The sequence below is a fragment of the Phalaenopsis equestris genome, unplaced genomic scaffold (assembly GCF_001263595.1).
Source record: "Phalaenopsis equestris unplaced genomic scaffold, ASM126359v1 Scaffold000036, whole genome shotgun sequence".
NCBI classification, from domain to species: domain Eukaryota; kingdom Viridiplantae; phylum Streptophyta; class Magnoliopsida; order Asparagales; family Orchidaceae; genus Phalaenopsis; species Phalaenopsis equestris.
In genome coordinates, this window is record NW_018164478.1 from 5,059,615 (window position 1) to 5,081,705 (window position 22,091).

Here is a 22,091-nt window from a genome sequence, read left to right on the forward strand (position 1 = left end):
AAAAAAAAAACTCTCTTTTCCCCCTTTTAAGCGCCGACAATTATCAACACTAATCCGTTGCAAATTCTCTGGCTTGTCTCCACATTCCCTATCCCAATCATGACCTCAAAACTTACCGTATCGTATCTACCAACTTCAACCCAATTAGTTTACAATCTGATTTGGGATGAGGTTGTGAGCATACCTATCCACCAACACCACTACAGAATTCTCCCCAATTTGTCCCCTCACATTCACGGTGTGATTTGGAGCAAACCCCACTATTAAATTGAGGAAAACCTCCGCTACATCCAAGTGTAAGTGATCCTTAAAGAGGGTTAGTAAAGTCGAATGACATCACCCAAATCCCATAATATCCTTCAAGAGTCCTAAAAGTTGTCTTGTGCACATCAGCTGGCTTCATCCTAATTTAATGGTATTCCGATTTAGAGCAATCTTCGAGAAAATGACTGCCCACTGCTAAAAAAATCTCATCTAATTCATCAATCACCAGAATAGCAAACTTGTCAAATACGATTTCCTCGTTCAGAGTACTATAATCAACACAAAACTGATAGCTATCATCCTTGTTCTTTACAAATAAAACTAGTTTGGAAAAAGGGCTCACACTGAGCGAGATAATCCCCGTCTCGAGCATCTCCCTGATCAATATCTCTATCTCATCCTTTTGAATATGGGGATATCAAAATGGTTTGACACTAATAGAAGGAACCACTTCCTTCTATGTAATGGTATGCTCGCGCTCCCTCATTGGATGTAACCCACCACTATTGAAATATTTTAGAAACCAATAGAAGAAGTTGTTGAACACACTTGAGGAACTCATCTGACTTTGGATCCCGAAACTCCTCTAGACTCTGCAACTCCACCAAATAACTCAATCCTACTCCTAGTATTGTCTTGACCATGGTTTTGAGGGAGGCCATGGTTCTACACAAGAAAGCATCCCCTTTCAACACCACCTTCCTCCCCAGTTAGAGATTTCCAATCCACCTTCGTCTCTCCAATCAGTTGTAGTCACTTCATCCCCAAAATCACATCAGTACTTCCCAGGCCCAAGGAAAGGCAGTCCTCCATCACCTGTATGCCCTATATTGTCAACACCAATCTGCTACAAATTCCCTGGCTTGTCTCCACCTTCCCTATCCCCATCATGACCTCAAAACTTACCGTATCTACCAACTTCAACCCAATTAGTTTACAATCTGATTTAGGATGAAGTTCTGAGCGTACCTATCCACCAACACCACTACAGACTTCTCCCCAATTTGTCCCCTCACATTAACGGTGTGATTTGGAGCAAACCCCACTATTAAGTTGAGGAAAACCTCCGCTACATCCAAGCGTAAGTGATCCTCTCTCTTCACCGTTTTTTTCCTCCAACTCTTCACCACTGCCTCCTTCCCACAATAAATTGTAAGGACCTGGAGTGTACGAACATTGCACAGATGGCCTGGTGCATACTTCTCCTAACAGCACAAACATAATCTTTTTGCATTATTGTCATGCACATCTGCCTCTCTAAGGCATCTATAATTGACCTCGGGATGGACGCCCATATTCCTCTCCTTCGGCGCCTTATTTTGAAAAGTCACCGTCTAGATCCTCGGTTTCATGGTTGTCAGGGTACACTTGTGGAATCTTTTCATGGTACTTTTGATGGCCTTCTCCAGCCGGTTCTTGTCTTCCACCATATGGACTAGCCCCATCGTATCTCCCAATCCCAACAACCTCAAAAGTCTAAGGGTTGCACGTCTATCGGGGTCTAGAAGTTTCATGAAGTTTCTCTCCAATATAGTAATCCCTTTCAGTCATCCCGAAAATTACTTAAATTGTTTCTCATACTCTAAGAAAATTCTCTCTTGAGTCAAAGTAAAATATTGCTCGTGTAGGTATCCTTCTCGAAAGGCTCCTAAATGTTCTAACAAACCATTATTAAATTTCTCCCACGAGTGGATCATATATCTAGCCTCCCTCCATTGAAACAATGCTAGGGTATTTTCCTCCAAACATAACACTGAGGTCATGAGCTTCTCCTCCCCATTTAGTCCATTCGCAATGAAATATTGCTCCACCCAACATACCCAACCATGCGCCTCTTTCCCCTTGAAGATCAACATTTCCAACTTCCTAATCATGACATCTCTACCCCAAATTCCTCTCCTTCCAATGGTTCCCACCATGTATCTAGGTGAAAATCACTCTTTTGAGCGCAATCATACCCCATTCCAACTTCTCTTCTTTCTTTTTCGTGCTCCTCCACCCCTTGCATAATCTCTTCCTATTATTTCGACATAACCCCTCCATCGAAAATCTCTAATCCACCACCCATCAGAGCCCAAGAAAGGGGTTCTTGATTATGGACACTTTCCTCGTATTCCTCTTGTCTGATATGTTTCCCTTTCAATTTGGCTAAAAATTCTCTGGTCAACCCGTGTTTAGGGTTGCAATTAGAGGCGCCGATAGAATTTTGAATTGCAACTCAACAAGTCTCATCATCAACTTCTTTAACCTCTTGCATTGGCCCTCAGATCGATTTTTCATGAAAGAAATTTTTATTTCTATGGTCGAGAACCTTTTTTCCATCTTATATTTAAGTTGTTTTACTTCTCCTTCCAATCTCGCTTCCAAGCATCCACTTTCCTTGTTGACATCTCTCCAAGATCTTACCCAGATATCAATTTAATACAAATTGGAGCCAAAATCAACAAACAAATTTCAAGCAAAAGGTGGGAAAGCCCAAATTAGGGCTAATTTGATTAATATCAAAAAAAAAAAAAAAACAAAACATCATACAATGGATGATGTGCATTAGATCGTCCCTCTACAAATCCTAGACTCCTCTAGAAACAAAAAGACCAAAAGAAACTACATGAATCAAAGCATAAACACAAATCCTAGGTGTTTAACCCTAACAAAACACATTCAAGCTTTCCCCCCAAAACCCCCACTAATTCCTTCTCATAGGCCAGTTTAATGTTGTTTCCTCTCGGCATCTTCGTGCTCGATTTTGTTCGTCTCCCCTGCTTCTCCGACTCTGAAACGAGGCTCATCTCCCGCTCGAGTGCTCTGCGCTCGATTCTGCTCCTCTGCGGCCCGTCTCGCCGCTCGCGTGTTCCGCGGCTCATTCTTGCGGGGACTGCTCGTGATAGCGATTTTTGCGTTCTCTGCGCTCGTCCCGTCTCACCGCGTCGTCCTTTTTGTAGCTTCGGCTATTTCGACGCGGTTTTTCCCTCGGCTGCTTTCTTCTCTAAACGTCGCACCAATCTTTGAGGATGGCTTCAGACAAATCGTATACAGCTGCCCTTCCCGGTATCCACACCTCAGGCACACCAAAATCATCTTTCTCTCCTTCGTTTGAGTGATAGAAGAACATCAAGAAACCTGGTAGAAAGAATGGGAAGTCTGCAATCTTTTTTACAAAAGCTGAAGGTATTCAACTTGTCTGCTTTCTTCTCTAAACGTCGCACCTATCTTTGAGGATGGCTTCGGACAAATCGTATGCAACTGCCTTTCCCGATGTCCACGCCTCAGGCACACATAAATCATCTTTCCCTCCTTCGTTTGAGTGGGTGAAGGACATCAAGAAACCTGGTAGAAAGAATGAGAAGTATCTTTTTTACAGAAGCTGAAGGTATTCAACTTGCTTCCTCCTGTTGTCTGAATTTGATTGGAAAATTTCGATATGGTCATCCCAAAATGGAACTCATTCGCAAAGAATTTGAACTTATGCACCTTGTTGGAGAATGAAAAATTAGACTATTAGATGGGAGACACATTCTTGACACATTCTTATTCAAAAAATTAGCAATGAAGAAGATTACATGCGTTTATTTGCTAGAAGGATAATATGGATTGATAACAGAGCAATGAAGATTCTGAAATGGTCTGTGGATTTTGACCCACAGACGGAACCGCCAATCATTCTGGTTTGGATTCGTCTCTTTCGTCTGAAATTTCATTTTTTTTCTCAAAAAATATTGTACTTTATTGCTTCAGCTTATGGGAAGCCACTCAAGACGTACATTCCTACCTTTAATTTGTCTCGTCCTTCTGAAGCCAGAGTATTTGTTGAAAGAGATCTCACTTCCGAGAACTAGAGGCGGGAGGACTAAAATGGGACATCCCTAGCACTTTTGTGCCCTTTTGTAGCTTTTTGGTTTTCTTTTTTTTTCCTTTAAGTATCTTTTCTTTAATTGAGTTTGTGTGTGTTTTGTTGTACGAGTTAGGTTTTTTAGGTCCTCTCATGCAACATTGTTGTATCTTTTTCGTATTAATATATTTGTCCTTGGGCTTTTTCTATATATATATATATATTCATAAACAATCATTTAATAAAATAATATCATTTTCTTAAATAATATTGATATACCATATTAAAAATGATTAAAAAAATAATAAATTTTATAATAACTTAAGTAATTATCATACATAAAAAAATGTGCGCTTAACTAAGCTAAAAAATAAAATTTTGGATAATTTTTGCAAATAAAAGTTATCTATCTTATTCAAAATGTAAAGTAAGGCATGTTCATAAAATTTCAGCCATTTTAAGTAACCATTAAGAACATAACATAATAGCACAATATTTGCCTCATTCATTAATGATAATTATGATCATGCTTGATCAAAAAGCAAAAAATTGGAAAATCAAATGAATTTTAATGCCTCTTCCCCCAACACACCCACCACACAAAAATGCATAATAAGAATCATTATCACGTGGGTGGGGATCAAACATAAGAACATAGTAACAACTAAGGTCATTACTAGCTTGGACCAGCTGGCACCTCCACACAAATTATATGAATTCTTTACCGCATTCCATCCTATTATATTTATATTACACATCTCAAAATCTTTTCAAATCCCAATTTTCCCTCTCGTACATCTAAGTCACATTCATGATTGATAGAATGGGGGAAAAAAAATGGAAGAGTAATAGAAGTTGTTTGCCAGCACAGCACCATTAAGATGCCCTGCCAATGCTAGAATGAAATTATTCAATAAGTTATCAAAGATATGACTGCAGATAACTCAAAAAAAAGTACTTAAAATACAAGCAGCACATGTACCTCCATAAAGTTCTGAAATTGAGTGAACATCTTGAACATCAGCTTGGCAAGAGAAATGTGTCCCCTAAATTAAATTAAAGGAACTAAAAATGAATGAAAGGATCAAATTGGGACAAATTTGTTTGGTTCTTAGTTCTTACCATGACTGATCAAAATGTACAAAAGGATATCGGACCACCACTGGCTGGATAGGAAGAGAAGGTATGAAAGCACCATGCTGAAATGAGATAAGAAACCTCCCATTTGTAGTGGTACCCTCAGGAAACAACAGAAGATGAGGGAAGCTGTTGCTTGAAGCCTTTCTCTGAATTTAAGCCCTTAAAAACATGTTTCTGTATCAGATAGATAAAAGTGGAAACAATTTTTTCTTTATATAAGACGGCTTATGTTTACTCCAGCTATATGAGACAGCCTACTGTTCCACTGAAAGAATAATTAATCTGTTACTTTTAGCATTAGTTCAAATTCAGTTGAAACAGTGATGTTGGCTATTATTCAGAGTGCAGCTATAATTTGAGAGAAGATTGAAAAGTCCATACGTGAAAAATTTTCACATTCATACAACCAAAAAAAAAAATCCATTTAGAAACCTAAACAGAAACGTTTACTATGGTCATCCAGACCCCCATAAACTGTAACTTCAAAATTTTGCAAGTGGTACAAGAATCAATTAATGCCGAACTCAGATGAAAACATCGAACCATTATACTTGGTCATTAAAACATTTCTTTAATGGAAGGTTTGCTGATACGAGAGATTGAACACAGGAAAAGAATACTGCTTCAGCAAGAACCAAGTTAAATGTATTACATCATGTCATTTGTTTCTATTAGAAGTTGCAGCACAATCTAAAATTTCTAATAGAAGAACTGCATTTTACGTTACATCTCTGTAACATCACGTTGCATTTCAATTTCAGTATCAAGGAAAAAAAAACAGAGAGAGAATCATCTATTATTTTTCTACAGGCTTCGTTTCTGCATCTATCATTCTGACCTCGCTTTCCAAAAAAACCACTCCTAATCATCCCAAATGAGATTTTATAACAACCACAATAACAAACTATAAATAAAAAAAATTTTCTTGCACGGATCCATGTTCTACTCCTAAACCAAAACAATTTGGGGCATTACATAAATACCACATAATTCTTATGTATTTACATATCTAACACTTAAACTTTCTTATTTATATACATAACACTCAAATCACTATTATTAGTATTTTAAAGGAGAAATACACATTTTGATCCATAGGCTATGACACCAAAGTGTTATAAATGTAAATGTCAAATGTTTAGTGTTACATATATAAATACATAAGATTTGTGTGGTCTGTATGTAAATTTCCAAAAAAAAAAAAAATTATAGCAATTCTTTGATATCTAAAGTTTCATCTGCAAGTTTATATCAACAGGAACCTAGCTATCAGATCTTCAGATCTATTATTTTTTGACATAAGCACATATTTGTGAAGTTTTAAGATAATTTTGGCAAAATATAAAGGAATTCTTCTAATAAAACCAATAAAAAAATAAGGTTCTCCATAAAACATCAAATTAAAAAGTAGCTTTTCAAAAGAAAACATCATATGAAGAGTTAACGAAGAAGTACAATGTGAAAATTTGGAGGGGCAAAAAGAATTGTTGGTGCATGGTGCATGCATATTTAGCAATCACATTGTTGGAGAGTGCTGACATTATGTCTAATATTTACCAAGCAAGATCCACCTTGAAGTCTTATTCTAATGAAGATTTTTATGCTGAAACGGATTCAAATATAGAATATTTTAGAGATAAATTTTATAAGAAATTTTTGAAGCTAAATATAGATTGCTTTTATTCTTCCTGAATGCACTAAACATTCTAACATTTGAAAGGTGCCTAATTCTCTACTTGTTATATAAGAAAAATGGTAAAATCCATGTTGGCGTGTTGACCTCAGTTGTATGAAAATTAATATCCAAATCACAAAAATTCAGTGTCAAGATATTTTTGTATTTTCTTTCAATTCATTCCTTACAACTGATATGAAATCCTATTTCTTAAAATGCAATTAGAGTTATAACAGTAAAAGCAGAAACTGACAAATTTAAAGAGTGATTTTATATTTTTGTATAATGTAACTCAAAGATTACTAAAAAGGATCATCAATCTCATCTCAGAAAGAAGACACAGTGGATGAGAAATAAAGACTGAATATCTTATTCAAACAAGCCCTAGAAATGATTCTTATAATGATCAAACCGACAGCCACATCCAATATCAAAATTAAAAAGATTAAAATAGGGATTGATGAAGATGCCATCAAGCGTATGAAAAATATCTTACTTTAAAAAAGGTAAACAACATGACACAGCTCTTCAATTTGATGATGTGTTAGGGTTCCTCTAATACAATTCACATCGAGGTGATGAACTTGATAACTAATCAATTAAATATTGTAGCGAGTAATTTTTAATGAAGAAATTTGGACACTGCTTTTCAATTCTTCTTTATAAATAGTTTTATTAGTAAAGTTAAACCATGCGAGTAATTTTGAATCAATAAAGTTGATTTTAGTTGATTTCAAACCATGTGAGGATATTTGAAGAAACAAAATGTTAAAAATTCACGATATGCCTTGCTATTGAAAGCAGTTTAAGAATGAATCACCGTGGAAAATATCTAAGCAGATCAAAGTTGAAGAAAAGCAGTAAACTCAGAACTGTTGATGTTCATCACTAGAAGTAAGATAATAACGAACACTTAAAAAGGGACCATTAGTAAAACAAACAAACAAAAAATAAAGAAAAGACTAATGTTACAAAAGCATATATGCTTGAAAATGCTGCTAGTGTTGTTGAATCATGAATTCTAGTAAGGTTGATATTCACTTGAGATCAAAATGAATTTTGGCACAATTCACAATAAAATTTGAAGTGTAACTTCTCCTCAAAAATTTAAAATTAAAGCAACTTCAATTGAGTTGACTCAGCGGGAAATTAAATTAAAATTAATACTGAGCTCTTAAAATTGATTTTTTAGTTAATTATATAAATAAATATAAATATTATAATATATTATACACATTATATATTTCATTTTATATAAATATCCATTTCAAGTTACATTTAAAACCGACGAAATCCATATTCAAGTGATTGGGAGAAAATTTTAAACAAAGTCGGCATAATCTCAAGTTAAATTTCTAGTTTCAATAATTTAACTGCTCTGAATTCAAGGCTCTAAGGTTTTGTTTTGCCCAACCATACAAAAATATTATAAATAGAATTTAGTATCTATCAAATTCAACCAATGTTCACTCTGTTGATGAAGAACCTTTGAATATTCTAAAGAAGGATGTTGTTATTTAGAAGTATCAAAATGTTAGATACATGACATCAATAATGCAGCTTGATGATGAGGGCATTCCACAGCATTTCTTAGAGGTTTATAAAAATTAAAAAAAAGGATTATTTTACAGTTTAAAAGTATAGAGATATAAAGTCAGCATCCTATACATAACCAAAAGTGCCATAGATACATTAGTAATGGTTGATTTAAGAATTAATTCATTACATCAGCATTATAGCACAAGCGAAGGAAGAATGAAGATTCTCGCGTCAAAAGGAAACTTTTTTTTTTTGCTTAGCGTCCATAAAAATTGGTTTCTATAAAGGGTTAAATTTCAAAATAGTTCCTCAGCTAATTGTATGTAATCAATTGAGTCCCAAAATATCATTTTTCTAAAAATGATGAAAAATAGTCCATTAGTGATTATTGAGGGACAAAATTGGAATCAATTTAGTAGCACAATTTCTACGTAACAATATTTTGAATCAATATCGTATAATCGAAGGATAAAATTGAAGAAATGTGATACTCTTTGAGCAGATTCAATACACATGGATAATTAAGGGACTATTTTGATATTTACTTTGTGAATAATACATTTTTTGGGTAGAAAAAAATGCACTTCCCAAAATTTGAAAGATGCATGTTAAGAAAATTGGAACTTGTACACATAGATGTAAGGAATCTCTCCACTATTCGATTTGGAGGCCTGCTCTATTATGTCAGATTCATTGATGATTCAACTCAATGGTGAAAGTTCATCTTCGATTTGACGTGAGCGGTATGTAGCTGCTACAATGTCGCGGGTTTTTTTTTTCTATTTAATTCCTTGCCTTTTTTATCACTTTCTTTGCCTACCTCCCTTTCCTATCCAAGTATTTTCCTATTATTTTACCTTTCTTTTTTATTTTCTTTTCTTTCCTATAACCTTATATTCCTATATACTAACTTCTATTACATGAATGTTGTGTGCTTTGATAGAATTCAGATTTTAATTGTTTCCGACTTCAAATTGTCTATATTTGAAGATGAGAAGATGCTCCTGCTATAATTCGTCTGAGGTGGTGACCGATCCCCCAAGAATCGACTGGTCTCCGGCTGTATTTCGATACCACAAGGATATTTATTCTTACCAAACTCCTCCACAACCTTTCCAGCCACTTTGCTGCCCGCATTCCAGCGCCCTTCTTCCTAGCTGTCCCTCACTGTCCCAACCACTTGCTTTGTTGTTTTCGTTGTCCCCGACCCTCTCCTTTGCTGTCGCAGCCCACCAATCCTTCCTTTTGCTGTTTTACCACTGTCCCGCCATTGGCATCATTGTTGCAGCCCCACAAGCCCTTCCCCTTGCTCTCATATCACTGTCCAGCCATCCCATGCTTGCTGCCACCCTCAAAACAGCCACCCAAAATCTCTTTCCTGTTACTTCCAACCATCACAACCATCTACCAACACTTCCAAACGCCTAACAGCCACCACCACCAACTTAAATCTGCCGTAGTGTGAGTTTTTGTGTCGTACTTGTTGTAATTCCCGTTTTAGTGTGCGAGTTGTAATCGATTATTTGTTTTTAAGTAATAATATTTGTTTTTCCTTTTGTGATTTGAGTTAACTACGGTACCACTATTTTCTTTATAAATAAATTCGAAGCAAAAAAATGAAGTAGAAAATAAATTAGGTATTACATAGAAGTATTTAAGATTTGACGACAGAGATAAGAATGACAATGAAGAATAAAAAAATTTTGGCCAATGGGATTAAAATCAAAAGGAACATTCGAAGAATACCAAATGTTTTTGTAGTGTAACATAATGATTCAATATGAACACTCCAACAGCAAGTACATGATTGATTACCTAAATTTTCTAAGCAAATATAACACACTAATAACAAGATTAATTGAGGAGCATCTATCCTGTAAATTATAAATCAACAAAAGAAGATTAGTTAACTAAAAAATAAGAATTTCACCTAAAGGTATTTGATTATATTTTACATCAGCACTTGATGATTATTTGCTGCAATATGGTTAGCATGTTATGACTGTTTAGACAAAGCAATTCAGACAATAAGATACGTTTTCTGATTTTAAATTTTAAATTAGTTTGCAATGTAATAAGAATTTTTTAAAGAAAAATATATTATGTACATAATGATATCAACACAACAAAAGCATTTACTCAGAAATGCCAGAGATTAAAAGTACAGTAAGACAGAAAAAGCTACAAATAAATCATTTGTAATATTCTAGCTTGAAACCTAGTAAATATGGGAGAACAATGATAGATTTTATTCTAGTTGTTGCCCTTTCTAGTAAAAAAAACAATATGAAATACTCGATCCAATAGGGAGTCTATATTATGAATGCTCCACTCAAAATCAGACGTGTGTCGTGTAAAGTAGTTATCATTTTGCTAAAAATTAGCAAAGGTTGCAATTTTTCAAAAAATTGAAGAGAATTTCTGGGTATAATTCAGGAGTGCATGAAGGGATCAACGCCAAGTATCTAATAGAACAGGATCATCAACCACTTTCTCCATAAGAGAAAATCAACTAGGCATGAGTTTCAAGAATAGATACGAACAAAAGAAGGGTAACCTTCCACTAAAAGGTCATAGGTGCAGAATATTGACTGAAATTGAGAATTTAAAGCTCAGAATGAGTTTTACAGAATTCAGAGTATTTAGGATCAAAAATATAATTAAGAAAGCAGTATGGATGAATATTTTAAAATTCTAACTTCTAATATCCAAATGATGAAGATCCAATCCACACTTCCTTATGGGATAGGGTCACGAAATCTATTTCCACCATCATTTAAGTCATAAAGGGCCTAGCACCCAAAGCTATTGTAGCATCCATATTTAAGGTTTTTCAAAGATTGAAGCCAAAGATAATACTGTAGAATAGTTGGAATAATGTAGCCAAAGTTGCAAAAAATGGATTTGAAATGGAGCAACGGGAGGCTCCATATAACAATCAAAATGGGTGAATCATTTTAACATGAGTATCAAAAACCAATTAATATGGTAGTATTGTCTAGAGAATATCTGATGCAAGCTGAATCTAAAAAAATCTTTATGATGGCATGATGGATATCAATGAGCCTAATGGAATAATCTCCTATCAGTTATAAATCCGATACAAACTAAAGATAATAAGTGAGAGAGTTAAGAGAGTGAGAGACAGAGGGAGCATGATCGAGAGAAAGAGAGGGAAGGAGAGTAGCGACAATCCCGCGTGCATACCTTCACGCAAGAAATTCTAACTTCAACGAGGCTTCCTCGTGTGCACTTGACAAACCACAAGCAGAAGAAGAGAAAGAAGAGGTGAACCTCTTGGCACGAAGAGAACGAGAAAGAGAGCTTGTGTGCTGGTAAAGGGCCAAACCGAGTAGTTTCCCTAACTGAAGAAAGAAGAAGGCGAGCCCTAACTCGTGGAAGACCATCAACCAAGCACCTAAAAGCTCTAGGCATAGGTAAGGGCAAGGCAAAGAGGAAACAATGGGGCTCTACTACTTTAGGTAAAAAAATCTAAACTAAAACCTAGATTTTTATTATCGTTTTCTTAATGCCAAACCTAATTGGATTAAAAATTTCAGAAAATCCTAGTCTAATTTTTGAAATTGTTGTAAGGAGACTAATAACAAAAAAGGCAAAAGGAAATTTGCAGGTGTGAATCCTTGCACAACCACAAATATCTATTTATTTTATAATTGCTGGTTAGTTTCGGTGACATTAAAGTAAACTGAAGAGCCTTAAGGCTTAAGCATGCCAAAAAAAAAATTTTAAGATTTAACAAAAATTTAAAAGTTAAATCTATTTATTTATTATTATAATAATATTAATAAATGAAATAACATCACCTTAAGCTATAGGTATTGGTAAAGTACTTAATTGAAAACTTCAGAGGAGAAAAAGTAATTTAAATATTCAAATATATACATATACATATACATATACATATGTGTCGCATACCCTAGCCTGTTGGTTGGCATCCACGATCTAAGACACCTCAGATTGGGGTTTCGAATCCCCTCTGACACAGTTGGCCTTAAGAAGGTGATACTTGAATTATTAGACACATTAGGGGTGGTTGGAGGCTCATATAATAGTATATGGTCATTCTTTTTAATATATATATATATATACACACACACAAATATCAAGAAACAAATATCCAATTAATTAGATAAATTACAAATGAATATATCTAATCAAAAATAATAATCATAATAAAAATAGCTAATTTTGAATTAATATGAACGAAGCAAAAAAATTGATAAATGCGGATCGAGTCTAATTTGTTACTATAGTACACCGAATGAATTGTTTGATTTGAGAAAGCACAATTAATTGGTGATTTTATAATATTATTTTTTTCCCTAAAATCAAATGCAAATATTTTCATTATTTTTAGTATTTTATTTTAAATACAAATGTTATATTTTACATGTGTTGAAATTAGTTAAAGCAAATGCTAAATAAAAAATATAATATAATATAATATAATATATGCATATGCATATGTGAAGTCACTTCCATATAGTATTAGTTAGAGAAAAAATATACCCGTGCACATAAAATAAAAATGAAAATGATTACTTGTCTTTTCAATAGGTTTTGAAAAAATATTTTGAAACGTGTACTTTTAATACATATTTAGACAATGATTCCCATTAACAAATGTTTTAAATGAAATAAATAAAAGTAACAATAAAATTATTTTATTTATTTTCACTTTTTACTATTTTTTCTTTGCTTTTATCGAAGTGTGAATTTTCTGCTTCACTTTATAAAATATCATAATATATGAATTCTTATAATTTAGAGATATTTTATCCATTAAATTGTTTAACTCATACATCAAGTTGCTACAATTTTTCAAAAAAATCTCGTTTAGAATAGATGGATCCTAAAGATTATGTTTACACACACATCCAGAAGCTCAATGAGATAGGTACAAAATTTTAGTTTTTATATTTCTATCAATTATAAAAGTTATAAATTGGAAAAAATATTTGTAAATTAAATTTATAAAATTAGATTGCTCTTTTATGCTCCGGACAATTTTTATATGGGACAATTACATAAAGAGTGCCCAAAACATTGTTATTTACAAATCAAGCAACCTCTTTTTTTGAAACTGAACTTATTTCTGAACAAGATTTAAAAGTCCCAATTGAAAACTATATAAATGGAAGATAAACTTATAGTCTAAACCTACAATAGATCTTGAATGTGAAATTAACATTTAACAAACTAATGTGATTCTTGAATATGAAAGTCAATAAATTATGCATAAATCTAACTCCTCATAAGAGTTTTAACAAAGTTAATTCCGACAATTAAATTAAGATTGACTTGGCATTTGATTATTAGTTTTTCAACATGTGAATTCTAAAACAAAAGACTTGGGGAGAGTGAAATTCCATCAATGGTTTGATGAATTTGATAATAAAAACAACTCTAAAAGAAACCAAATCTTGGAAGTATGGTTAGAATTGAAAGTTTGTAAAGCATCACCATTAATATTTGCACTATTTGAGTTAACCCCATTATTGTTAGGTTGCATCTTCTTAATTTTTTTCAAATATCTCATCATCGAGTGATGAGTTATAAATTATTATTAGCATTCATTAGAACGCTTTTTACTGTTTCATACCATTTGCATGACTTCTAACTTATCTAATTTCTATATAGAGATCTGCCAAAAAAAGCTAAATGTTGACAATGACAATTATAAGTATGTTTTTAATGTGAATAGAAGATGTGGAATTTAAACAAGATGTTAAGCTAACGTGTACAAGAAAGATGGGGCAACATGAAATGATACAAGGCATTGGGATAAATAATTATGAATTAAATATTCTATGAAGGCTTTAAAATGGCTTTCTTTCATGAACTTACTATCAATCACATGGATCCCCATCTCTTTCCATTGCAAATTTGTGAATTCACATCAAGTACTTTGATAGGTGGATCAACTTGTCTTATTCTTGAAACAAACAAGCATGACGGTCCAATATTAATGTTGGTCCAATATTAATGTTGGATAACATAAGTTTCATATGCAGTGAGATGGCATATTTATTTATGATGGTTCTTGAATTAACTTGCCAAAGCAGAACTTCTTGCCAAAATTTAAAAAAAAATTAACAAAAAATTAATTAGTTGTAGTCAAATTTTTTAAAGCAAATCAGTATGATACAAATTTGTAAGTTTCTTTTCATAACAAATGCAGTTCATTTGTCTTGATTCTTAGTTTTCATTTTCTAATTCATTGAAGTAGAAAAAGTTGCCTATGATAACTACTTTCATACGAAAGGGAAATGTTTTGAAGTATTTTATCGAGCATTATTCATTATTAAAAGGTTAGAATTCAGTTAATTGAATTCTAAATCAACGCATCTAGCGTTCAAAATCAATAATGCTGAGTGAATTGCTATGGGGCTGTTTCAACGCTTTCCAGAAAAACACGAAAATGTTATTTTTGTTGTTTTTAAAACACCTTTCCCCGCTCCATATGACACGATACGACTTCATCTCTTCCCGCTTTCTGAGATGGCAGCAGCATCCCTCAACGATCCAGCAATGGAGCAATCCCGTACACACATCCTCTCTGACACAATTGCTGCCTCGTCATCATGGAATGTCTCGTTCTTCCCATCGACTTCTTCATCAATGAAAATCCGGTTTTCCGTTGTTGATTTTTCAAGTTTTGTCGGCAGTTCTCCATCGTTGACATGTTTCTTTTTTCACTCTGCCGATTGCCGCTTCTGCCTTTGCGTGCATTTTTTTTCTGCTCTACTGCTTGCTGCTGCAGCCTTTGCTGCAAGCGAAGGAGGCGGAGGTGGAAAAGAGGGGGCTAGACGATGATCACTCTCAAATCGCTGGAACCCATTACTTTGTCTACAGAGTCCCCGACCATTGCATCGGTGGCATGAAGCTCCCAGTCACCGTCGCTGTCTCCTCTTCATTCCAATCCTCTACTCCCCTTCGACTACCACCCGCTCCACCACAACCTACCACTTTTCTGCAACCAGCAAAACCCATATTTCAGCGATGTTGGCTGGCTATTTTGGTTTGTTGTTCTTGGCCGGTTGTCTACTTTGAGATCGGTGGTCTGGGAGGAGACGATGTTGTCATCATCATGATCCGGTCTTTTTAGAAATTAGACTGCCCAGATGTTCTTTATTTTTAAAAACAACAAATGTACATGAATACCAATCATATTTTTATTTTTATTTTTTGTTTTTAAAAACCAAAAAAAAACATAAGAATACAAAATATGTTTTTCATTTTATGTTTAAAAAAAAATTAAAACAAAAAGTGGTCACAAACGGCCCCTAAAGTTTATAATGCTCATATTTTTGTTTCCCTACTACTCGTTAATTACTTTCCTACCTGCTTAACTACCACTACTCCCCTGTTACGCCACTACTATGCAACTGTTATACCTTATGTTGCTTGCTCTGTCCTGATTTCTGCATGGTTACCACGCCAGCTTCTATTCCCTCTACTTGTCCATAATACAGTTTTGCATTCTACTCCATCTCCACCTCAGTTATATGATTGGCATGGCTTCCTTTTCGAGTCTTTAAGCAATTCAGGAATTAAATTTTATGGAAAAATTAAACTTATTGGAAAGAAATTTGCCATCAGAATTCATTAGATGAAGAAACAATTGCTTTTTGGAGTGAATCATGACAACTTTTGTGTAATTTCTTAATTTGGGTTCGTTGTATGCTATAAGTGAAGAGTTTCAGGCATACAAAAAAACCATTGGACAATGAGAATTGAAATTTAGATTTGAAAATATATAAAAATAACAAAATCAGGATCAGATTTCAAGAAACAGTAGAGCTAAATTATGGTAGCATTATAAATGAAGCATTATCCTAAAGTAAATGAAAAAAAAAAGTATTCTATGAATAAAAATGTTATACCTTTATCTCATTCACAGCATTCTTTCTGGATGATGGTGAGAACCGATCAACATATATAACCTAAATGTACAAAGAAAATATCAAATGCCAAATCCCTATAATTAACTAAAGTTACTGGCTTCCACCAAGTTTATTATGCCCAAAACCAAAACAGAGAAAAAATCTTTTTGCCATAAAAATCTGCATCCTGATAACAAAAGCTTACCTGCATGGCTCTAATAATAGTGCCAACAAAGGGGAGGCTATCATGTGACTCAGAAGCAACTATCGTCGGGAATAGTTCATAGAAAAAGAATATGGGTTCAACATATGAGACATGATTAGAAACAACAATAGGAGCAACCTCTCGGGAAGCAGGTCTTCCAATTCGATTAATCCAGTGATACCTGATGGAGATCCAACAGAAACATCAAGTTCAAAAAAATTGAGTAAGTTGTCAAAATGCAATCATTCAAATGGTTAGTCATTGAAACTGAAGTATTTTGGGATAAATCCAGACACCGCAGAACAAAAATGCATGCATAAGTAGAAAGAAATTTGCAGCACGCTTAAAAACAAGAAAAAAAAAATTAGTTAGATGATCAGTTGCAACTACAATACACTTCTACTTGTAAAGAACAAGTGACTGATGCCTTCCATTTTTTATGGCGCTGCCAAATTATTCATGCAAACGTGTGCTAATTAGCTAGCAGCTAAGTAATGTTGCACTTAAATCATTTGATCAAAGAAAGTGAAAGAAAAAAACTGTCTCAGTTAAGATCCTATGTAAATGTGTCTTAAAATTAAAACAAAAAGTTTGCGTATATGTATATGATTGCTTGAGAGTGCTAATTTGAACAGATAGGATCATTAATTTTTCAAATAGTGATATCTTATGACTAGTTAGTGAAGATACATGAAATCGCAGCTACATGGGATAATCATAAGAAAAAACATAAATTTATTAAAAAAAATCAAATCAAGCAAATATAAAACATAGAAAGTAATAACTATCCTAAAGGAATATACCATAGGAGTCATCCATAACAATTTTTAAAAGTTGGATAGGCTGCTTCATGAGAATCCTTACAACAACATTGTGGCCGCCACAATGATTGCAAACTATTAGACGAGGAGTGTATTAACCAATACAGAAACTCGGCAAATATAATTTGTAAAACTATGTTTGAGAAGATAAAAATCAAGAGAACCTGACTACCTTAGAACATAAACCCTCTGTATGCATTTTCTAAAAAAAGGAGAGAAATAGAAAGGATAATAACTCTGCCAATTACATAGTTGAAGGAGGTTGTCAATAACATCAATGACTCATTATAGTTGATGTCCTGACAACTTATAATGCAACTTTTGGTCAGCCACACCTTAATACATTCTAAGCATTATTCTCCACATACCACTTTGCATGCACTGAAGTTCCTAGTAGAGGGCCAAAAATTAATGATGAAAGGCAATTTGTATTAGTCTAGAACTTGCTATTTAAAAGTTGCGGGCAATGTACAAGAGGAAGTATTGAACTTGGAAGTCCAAAAGAACTCAATTTAGGAGATACAAGATATAAAAGCCCCTGGTTGAACATGTCATGTTGGTTCATTCTTCAATGGTGAGTACAAGGGCGAACTAGAAGCTACACCCTCAAGAAACATATAGACGTATTTGCTAGTCAAACAAAATGTCGGGTATTGACATCAGTGTGACCTGCCACATATTAAATTTAGAAAAGAAAATAAGGGCCATTAAATAAAAAATAAGACCAATCACCACGACTTTAGCCAGCAAAATTAAGTTGTTGCTAAACATCATATTTATCAGAAAAGTACATACTTGGATGGGGTATTAAACGCAATAATGATGCAGAAGTAGAACAAAAAGTAGCGAATGTACGCAAACGTAGCCAATTTAAATTCGGCCGACCAAAAGGATAGTGACTTTTTGTCATGCACAGATGCTCTAGTTGACTCAATGACTGTCATTTTCCTTAACATTCTCTACAGCTATCATCAAAAAATGCACTCAACATATATCGAGAAAACAATTTTCAGAACTAGAGAAGAATTATATAGCTACAATATCATAACATTTAGGCTCAAGAAGATGAGGTGACCTACTAATGAGTGATTAACATCTACTTCAAGAATAAAAAAGAAATGAATGTTGACGTGTGTGTAGACAATTTACAAGCAAAAAGTAAGACCTCAGCACATCACATACTTAACCTATGGAGGCTTTCACAACTTCGACAAATTAAATACGAGACTCAATCCACTGAAGTATATTCTAAAGATGGATCATGCAAATTCTTGATATTCTTGCTCACCCCAGAAGGAATTAAAATGAACCCAAACAAAATTTAAACTATACTAAAGATGGTTGGGGGAATATTAAAAAACTGCAAAAATTGATTGGTTGAATAGTTGGGCTCAGTTAGTTCATCTCAAAGTTTAGCAAGAAGTACTTGCCCTTCCTCAAAAAGCCTAGAAGCGCATAGAAGATCAAGTCGATCTAGGACAATAATAGAGCTTTCAAGAAGCAACAGTAGCAACTTTTGTCACCAACCGTACTCTAAAGCCCGGGGCATGCCAAGGACTTATTGTTATACCGGTGTTGTCAATGAGGCTATCATTTTTGTTCTCACTAGGAAAAAAGAAAAGAAGCAAATGCCAATATACCAAGCAAGAAAAACACTTCATGGAGCCTAGTTATGCAACCTATCATGGAGAAACTCACCTTCACCCTCATCACTTCAGCTAAGACTGCGACCATACTTCGAAGCACATTCCATTTAGATCATCACTCACCATTCATTGAAGTTGGTTTTGGCGAAGCCATACCATTCCAGATGAATTATTAAATGGTTAATAGAAATGAGTAAATTTCAAAACTCATTTATCCACAGAATGCAATCAAAGCAAAACTTTAGTAGATTTCCAGGCTAACATCTCATTGGCAGGTCAAAGTAGCTACCACTCTAGACGAGCAGATATGGACACTCTACATGGACGGGGTCTCCAACAAAGAAAAAGAAATAGTCGTAGCCATTAAGAGCCCAACAAAGTTCATTTTCACCAACACGATTTTGATTAAGTTTTATGTCGTCAATAGCCAAACCGAATATAAGGCACTAATGATCTGCCTAACGTTTAGAGCAGACTCAGGAGCTAAGTACTTGCACATTTACTCGGACTCAAACCTAATGACCAATCAAAAGGATAAGCCTTATGAAACTAGGGAGGATATGCCAAGGAGATATTTTTTTTAAGATAATGACAAAAATTGATTAGATCGTGTACTTTAGGATTGAGAAAATACCGACAAAGCAAAACCAATTAGTTGGCATGCTCTTTAAAATGGTGAATCTATCTTGGAACTTACCCAACCTTTGATCAAAGTGAAAAAAGCTATGGAAATGGACACCCTAGGTGAACCAAGCTGTGTAGATGTGTTATAGAATACTTGAAGATGGATACAATCCTATCAAAGCATTAAGGACCACATACATTTCCAGAAAAAAGGTGATCTTATATATGATAATACGTGAGCTATACAAAAAGTCCGATAGTTCGCCATATTTAAGGTATATCCATGTAAATAAGCCAATCACTGGAAGAGGTTCATTCCAGAAAGTGTGGAATTCAATCAAGCATTCGGACATTGGCAAATCAATTACTAATACAATAATATTTTTAACCAATCATTCACAAAAATGTGGAGAACATCTATAAGAGGCGCCTATAAAGTCAGTTTTGCCCTTATGAAACTTCAAACAACACATAAGTTGTAGCCAATTTCAAATCTATGACTGTTCACCATATGGGATTTGGACTTAACCCATTCTCACTAGTGAAGGTACAAAGAATTCATTATATTCATGATTGATTAATTCACAAAATGGTTACGAACTAATACAATTGCAAAGATGGTCATAAACATCATTCATAATTTTGTATGGATCAACACATATATCAGATGGAGTAGCACATGAATGGCCCACATATCTCCAATAAGATGATCAAAAATATTTGTCAGAGCACAAGGATTCGCCTAAACCCACCATCTGAAGATAAATAACTAAGTCAAAGTGGCAAACAAACAAATCCTAAACCATTAATAGAAGAAAAATGAAGGCACTAGAGGAAAATGGGTTGACGTCTACGCCCATGTTCTATGGGCTCAAAGCAAGGCTTCATCTTCAATAAATCGGTAAACTAATTTCATACTACCACTCAACACCAAGGTCTTGCTACCAGTCGAACACACTTTGCCAACCACCAACAAATATGAAGTATATTAAATTGAAGGAATGATGAGAAGTGAGCAAAGAAGGTTTGAGAAAATTACTCAAATTGTTGGAAGAACATAGGATTCAATCAGTTATGAGGCCAGAAGTCAAGAGTAGTGAAACTAGATTTTACACTAGCTTGATAAAACAGCACCGATGTCGGAGAAAAAGTTCAAAGGCCACAACTTGGTGATAAAAAAAGCTGCCACACTTGCTCTTCAAACACCACTCAGAAAACTCAGATCAACAAGGAATGGCCCTCATAACGTTAATGAACAAGTCAGCCTAAGAGCATACAAACTCCACGCTTATATAGGAAAAATAATTCCCATAATATGAAGTGGTGACAATCTTAAAACCTTTTCTTCCTTTAAAAACATTATTATACTCCTTTATTTCTCGCTTTCATTTCTTGTAATCTTAAAAAATATATATAATTACAATAATAAACTTTATTAATAGAGTTTAACCAGCTGAAAGAGATTCCTCACCCACAAAAGAATCCTATATAACTTGACCCAAAAGTTTAGTAAGCTTAATCGGCTGAAAAAGTGTATACACTAATATAAACTTAATTAAACAAAAAAGTTGACTTACTAGGATTTTGAATAACTTCCCATGGGAGAAAATACATAACTCAGTCTAAGAGCCTACTCATGTAATGAAATTCTTCTTTTTCAACCTACAAGCCAATTCGAAGGTTGAAATTTTCTTAATTAGCCAAAGGATCTACTTGAAGAGTGGATTTCTTATTCAACCTAAGTGCCTAATTGCTATTTAAATTTTTTTTTGTGCCAACTGTGCCTACTAGGGTACAAAGGCCAACTCAAAGATCTAAGATCTTTTATCTACAGCCTATTAAGTTCCCTTTCCCCCTCAAGCATCTCATATAATAAGTTATCAAATGAAAGCTACAACATATAAGTTTTATTCCTTAAAATAAGATCCCTTTCGCTTTCAAGCAAATTATAAACCGACTTCTAGCTTTCCAAAGCCTTGTTTTTCTTAATATATTCTAAACTCAACTTCTCAATCATCTCGAGTTTTTTGTCATATCAGTAGCCAATAAGCTAATATATTGCAAGTGAATGGCCATTGCCATTATGGCTTCACATGCAAGTCGCACTAGTGAAGGAGGGGGCTCCTTTTGTGAAATATCTTGGAGAATATGCTTGGCCTCATGTTGAGTACAACAATGTGATTCCCCATATCACAAGAATCAATGTTGTAATCAGCCTTTTCTATGTTTGTTGCCTTGTCATGCTAAAAGGCTGGTCTCCTCGAACATGTAGGGCGTACATACCGCACCTTTTGTGGTGCCCCAACAATGCATTTTTCTCTTACTACAAGGATCTCCTCGTTTTTTTTATTCCCACCCTCTTCATTAACCGTTGTAGCCATACCCTCCAGACTGAAGACTATCCCAGTTGACCGCTTAAGGCTTGATATCGTCGCACCAAC

General features: G+C 34.3%; 1 protein-coding gene across 1 annotated transcript in view; it reads right to left on the bottom strand.

Moving 5' to 3' along the window:
* Window positions 1-22,091, bottom strand: part of LOC110018966 (lysophospholipid acyltransferase LPEAT2) — a gene marked incomplete at its 3' end in the record, with an annotated part of 45,867 nt that overhangs the window by 19,321 nt on the left and 4,455 nt on the right. The window contains 4 exon segments of the mRNA XM_020716459.1: window positions 5,076-5,139; window positions 5,216-5,379; window positions 16,355-16,414; window positions 16,560-16,740. Of these exon segments, the coding sequence (XP_020572118.1) occupies window positions 5,076-5,139; window positions 5,216-5,379; window positions 16,355-16,414; window positions 16,560-16,740 (469 nt within the window).